Here is a 5,000-nt window from a genome sequence, read left to right on the forward strand (position 1 = left end):
GTCGGGTCCTTGGAGATCTTGGAGGCCCTCCTGAGACAGCGTGTTTTGTACAGCTCCTCCAGAGAGGGGAGGGGGGCGCCGGTGATCTTCTGTGCTGTTCTCACGACTCTCTGTAGCTCGTTTCTCTCCGCTGTTGTGCAGCTGTGGAACCAGTTGGAGATGCCGAAGGTGAGGATGCTCTCCACTGCGCCGTGGTAGAAGGCCACCAGTATCTCCTGCTTGTTGTGTTGTTTCCTGAGGCATCTCAGGGCATCTCATGCTGCTCAGGTATTAGGTCTACAAACGGAGTTGTTTTCTTTTCTCCCGAAAGTAGGGGGGGGGGTTATATTCTGAGTTTAAAGTCAGAATTTCTGAGAAAAAAGACAGAATTTCTGAGATTAAAGTCAGTTTAGTGTTTATTGGTATTACTCAGATTTCAATTAGGTAATAGCCTTTGTGCAGGAGGAACTATCGGGAAGTGGCCAAATGCAAGGCTATCGTTGGATCATGCATCTTCGTGGCATTGGAATGGGATTCGTGGTGCAACAAGATGTGATACGACAGATTATCAAATGAATTGACCCTCAAGGTGTGGAACTGCGATGGCAGCACTCTACCTGAGGTCCTAATGCCCTCTGGCATATGGAGTCTTACTACAGTACTCTACCTGAGGTCCTAATGCACTCTGGCATATGGACTCTTACTACAGCACTCTACCTGAGCTCCTAATGCACTCTGGGACATGGAGTCTTACTACAGTACTCTACCCGAGGTCCTAATGCACTCTGGCATATGGACTCTTACTACAGCACTCTACCTGAGGTCCTAATGCCCTCTGGCATATGGAGTCTTACTACAGTACTCTACCCGACATCCTAATGCCCTCTGGCATATGGACTCTTACTACAGTACTCTACCTGAGGTCCTAATGCACTCTGGGACATGGACTCTTACGACAAACTGAAGCCGTATGGAATCAATAGGGATCATAGGGATCAATGGTTGCATCGATGGCTATAGTCGTTATGTGGTATGGACGGAAGCGTACACTACAAACAACGACCCTAAAGTCATAGCTGGATATTATATTCAAAGCATTGTGTTGGAGGATGTCCAGAGAGGCTGCGAATTGATAGGGGCACAGAAAATGGGTCAATTAATTTGTTATCTGTCGTATCACATCTTGTTGCACCACGAATCCCATTCGAATGGCACGAAGATGCATCCAACGATAGCCTTGCATTTGGCCACTTCCCGATAGTTCCTCCTGCACTACTACCTCATTTAAATCTTAGTGATTTCTCCTTCTGTAGCCTAAAGACCCAGTTCGCGACAACGTCGCTTCAAAGTACGAATACTTGTTATAATAAGGTGATTTTGTGCCAATAGACAAAGAATGTCCTTATTACTAAAGCCAATTCCAAAGTATAACTTGAAAGAGCATTCATGTCATTCATTTTAACCATGTAGGACCAATAAACACTAATACATTCTGACTTTAATCTAAGAAATTCTGACTTTTTATCTCAGAAATTCCGATTTTTTTTCTCAGAAATTCTGACTTTAATCTCAGAAATTCTGACTTTTTTCTCAGAAATTCTGACTTTTTTCTCAGAAATTCTGACTTCAATCTACCAACTGGTTTATTATTGTGTACTGTCCCTGGTCAATAAATACATAAAGATGTTCACTCTGTTGACTAATAAATACTATTTTCATGTAGATCATATGATAACTCTTATACAAGCAGCCCAATAATTTTATAGGAAAGTATTCAATCTTTGTTGTTTTATTTAGACAAAAAAAATATTGAGAGATAAACGGGAAGGGAACATGTGATATCTAAATTCAATGCTTTGATGATATATAATATAATATTGACATGATTTATAATGATTAATTGGATAAAGTGAACATGCTTGGTCAATTACACAATATGGCCCAATGTCTTACAAAAAAGGTGATGTGTCAGAAATCGCATCACACAATAATGAAGCAGGGAACTCAAATTAAAAAAATAAAGTACATAATGTCCCTACTCAAAAAGGTCAGTTGGCTTAAAGAGTCTTTATTTCATAATGGCAACAAATGAATCAAGTCGTGTCTTTCAAAATATAACCTAATAGCTCGAACTACAATGACTATTGTTCTTAGACATTCTTTTTACAATCCAAAAAATAACAAGAAAAACAGACTGCAGGTTTCAACCAAAATACTGTAGGTCCAAAAAACAATAAAAAATAATGTCGAAATAAATAATCATTGACAAAACTACTGCACCAGAAGTCTCTCGCCATGCTAGAGATGACTGAAATATGGTTTCTAACCATAGATGCAAAAAAATTATAATCTAGACTTCTAGACTAGAAGTTAGTCTACCAAAACCTTACCCATTCAATCATAACAATGTATCAAGAACAGCACATACTTGTTCATAAATTCTGAAGATGCAGACAATGTCATCCTCTCTGTCATGGCCATCTTGTGATCATCAGGGTCACCCTGTCAATGCTGACAGCATTAGAGTGTATTCAGTGAGGTGAAGTGTTCAGAACGTTCCAGATAGTCTGACATGACTCCCTAATTCACCACAGACACTCCTACAGTACCTGTACCTGTTTTACAGAACAACGTTCTATCTGAATGTTCTACAGAACACTGTTCTATTTGAATGTTCTATCAGAATGATGTTCTATCTGAATGGTCTGTAGCGTTCCAACCTCCTGAACGGCCCCTAGCTTTTTCCAACCGATACACAAACAGTTGCCCCCTGATATTTCTGTGGCCCTTTTTGAACACTTTCACTCCTTCCTTGCAGTGATCTGTCATGCCAGTATTCACCTATTCAGTCATGTCATGTCACTGATGATTCCACCAAACAGAGAAAGGCTTGACACGTTTACAAAGGTTCAGTATCTCACTCAACAGGTACAAAGTCAAGAATGTGTTTATTAGGACCATGAGATGTTCACCTGAACTCAACATACTTCTCAAACAGTTCTCTGTACTGCCAGTAAAAAAAACAACATTTCACCTATCTCTGCTCTCTCTCGCAGGTCACTTGTAAATAAACCAGAGAAGGATTCTCTCAATAAATCATTCAAAGTCACATAGGTGCCATAAAGCTTGCTTAACCAATACGATCTCGTTCTAAGTTTCAAGGCACCCAATCAGGACTGTCCTATTTGTAGACTGTGGCATTTCGTGCCTTAGCAGGTGGCGTCAGTAATTGACACTCAGCAGTGTATTGCGGTACAAGCCCGTTAGTCTATACAAGGCTATTGGGTGTAGTTGATTGGCTGGGCTCGCTCAGCTCTGATCCGTGGTTTGACAGGGTTGGCTGCTTCTTGCATTTGACAACCCTCCCTCTGAGACCGTTCAGAAGCTCAGTGGCAGAGTTCTCCATGTCGTCAGGGTCAAAGTTCATTGCTTCAGCCATCTCCTGCCTCGTTACCGACAAGAAACGAGGGTCCCTGGCCAAGCTCTCCAAACCCCCACGAATCAGGGCCTGAGAGAAGGGAAGGAGAGTGACATTGAAATGCCTGACTGAGAATGTGAGCAGTTAAAGAGTTTTTCTATTGAACTGTGTGGTCTCTGTACATAAACTCTAGCACCAAAATTGACCCAAAAAGTGACCATTTTCTTTCTTTCAGGAACAGAGAGTGATTGCGAGTATTGTTACATCCTGATTCTCAAAGGTCGGGTTTTGGCGCGGGTACATCAAACCATAGCTCCAAGAGACAGGTCTCGTTCTCAGTTGCATTTTTTAAAAGGTGAAATAGCCAGTGCAGCCCCTCTTTAAACACATCTATATGAGATTCATACTGGTGTAGTACATGTGTATGCATGGTTGGGAAATATCCTTTTATGTGTATATTCTTCATGAATGTTTTAATGACAACAAGCAATAATCAGCATAACTATACTTGTTGGGGATTTGTATTAATATAACTGAAAGTGATAAATCATGTACTATGTGCTCATTTAAATAATGTGACTGAGGTCAGTTGAGAGAAGATGGGAAGGTCACGCAAAGCCAAAAGAGAGGTTCTGCTTTTGAGCGAAATGAAGAAGAAAAGCTCCTGACTAAAAGAAAGTATGATGTTTTAACCCGCTTGTTGCAAATGCTTTTATTTAGTTAACTATATCAAATCAAATCAAATTCTGCAGATGAAGACAAGTGTGCTTGAAGATGCATAGTGTGTAAGATGAAAGAGGATGTACAAGAGGTCACAGGATGTCGTAGTGTCTCGAGCAGAGATGGCTGAGAGGAGCAGGTGCTGCATAAGACGCCTGAGTTCACTTCCTGCATAGATGCTAACTTTGCAAACAAACACCGTGGGAGGCAGGTGAAACGAGAGGAGGATACAGAGACGTCTCAAAACCAGGTAAGCACTACCTTTTAAAAAAAAAGTGCACATTGAATATATCCAAATTTAACCTCTGATCGAATTATTTGCCTCCTACTATCCATAGGACCAGACCAGCATTAAGTAGAACATTTTATTTGCAAGGATATTACTAGAAGGCGTTTCGGACGCAAGAAAATGTAAGATATCCATTGTGGCATACAGAGGGAGTTTCGGACTTAACATACTTGTATTGGTGCATTAGCACGCTTAAATACAAGGCGAAGTTTTGGTCGCTAAAAGCATGCTTCTCTTTTTTGGTACAAATCATTCACATTTCACAATGTTTTTCTCTGTTATTTCATTCTCATCAAAATGCTGACAATGCATTAGCCTCCTGCCTCACCTCCTGGATAAGTCTGTCAACTGCAGTCATGGAGTCCTGCCCCAAGGCCGGCTGGGAGCTGGTAGATGCAATGTCCTGGGTGGGGGAGATCTGGAGGTGTTGGTCTGTGTCTGGGTGACTTCTGCTGGTTGTGACAGTATGAAGCTGTACGCAGCCCTCTATCTCAAAGGCAAAGCTAGAAAAGCGAAACAGAGTCAGTTAGATTAGTATCAACCTGCTCAAGAACTTATCCATTTCATTTGAAGTTCACTTATTTAACTGGAAAT

The 5,000-nt window shown here is 41.1% G+C and overlaps 1 protein-coding gene across 1 annotated transcript in view; it reads right to left on the minus strand.

The window, feature by feature from the left end:
- Positions 1 to 3,247: 3,247 nt before the first annotated feature.
- Positions 3,248 to 5,000, minus strand: part of LOC308172933 (dihydropyridine-sensitive L-type skeletal muscle calcium channel subunit alpha-1-like) — a gene marked incomplete at both ends in the record, with an annotated part of 36,064 nt that continues 34,311 nt past the window's right edge. The window contains 2 exons of the mRNA XM_080547898.1: positions 3,248 to 3,487; positions 4,735 to 4,909. Of these exons, the coding sequence (XP_080404024.1) occupies positions 3,248 to 3,487; positions 4,735 to 4,909 (415 nt within the window). The remainder of the gene's footprint in view (positions 3,488 to 4,734; positions 4,910 to 5,000) is intronic.

The sequence above is a fragment of the Nansenia antarctica genome (genome assembly GCF_963989245.1).
Source record: "Nansenia antarctica genome assembly, chromosome: 18".
NCBI classification, from domain to species: domain Eukaryota; kingdom Metazoa; phylum Chordata; class Actinopteri; order Argentiniformes; family Microstomatidae; genus Nansenia; species Nansenia antarctica.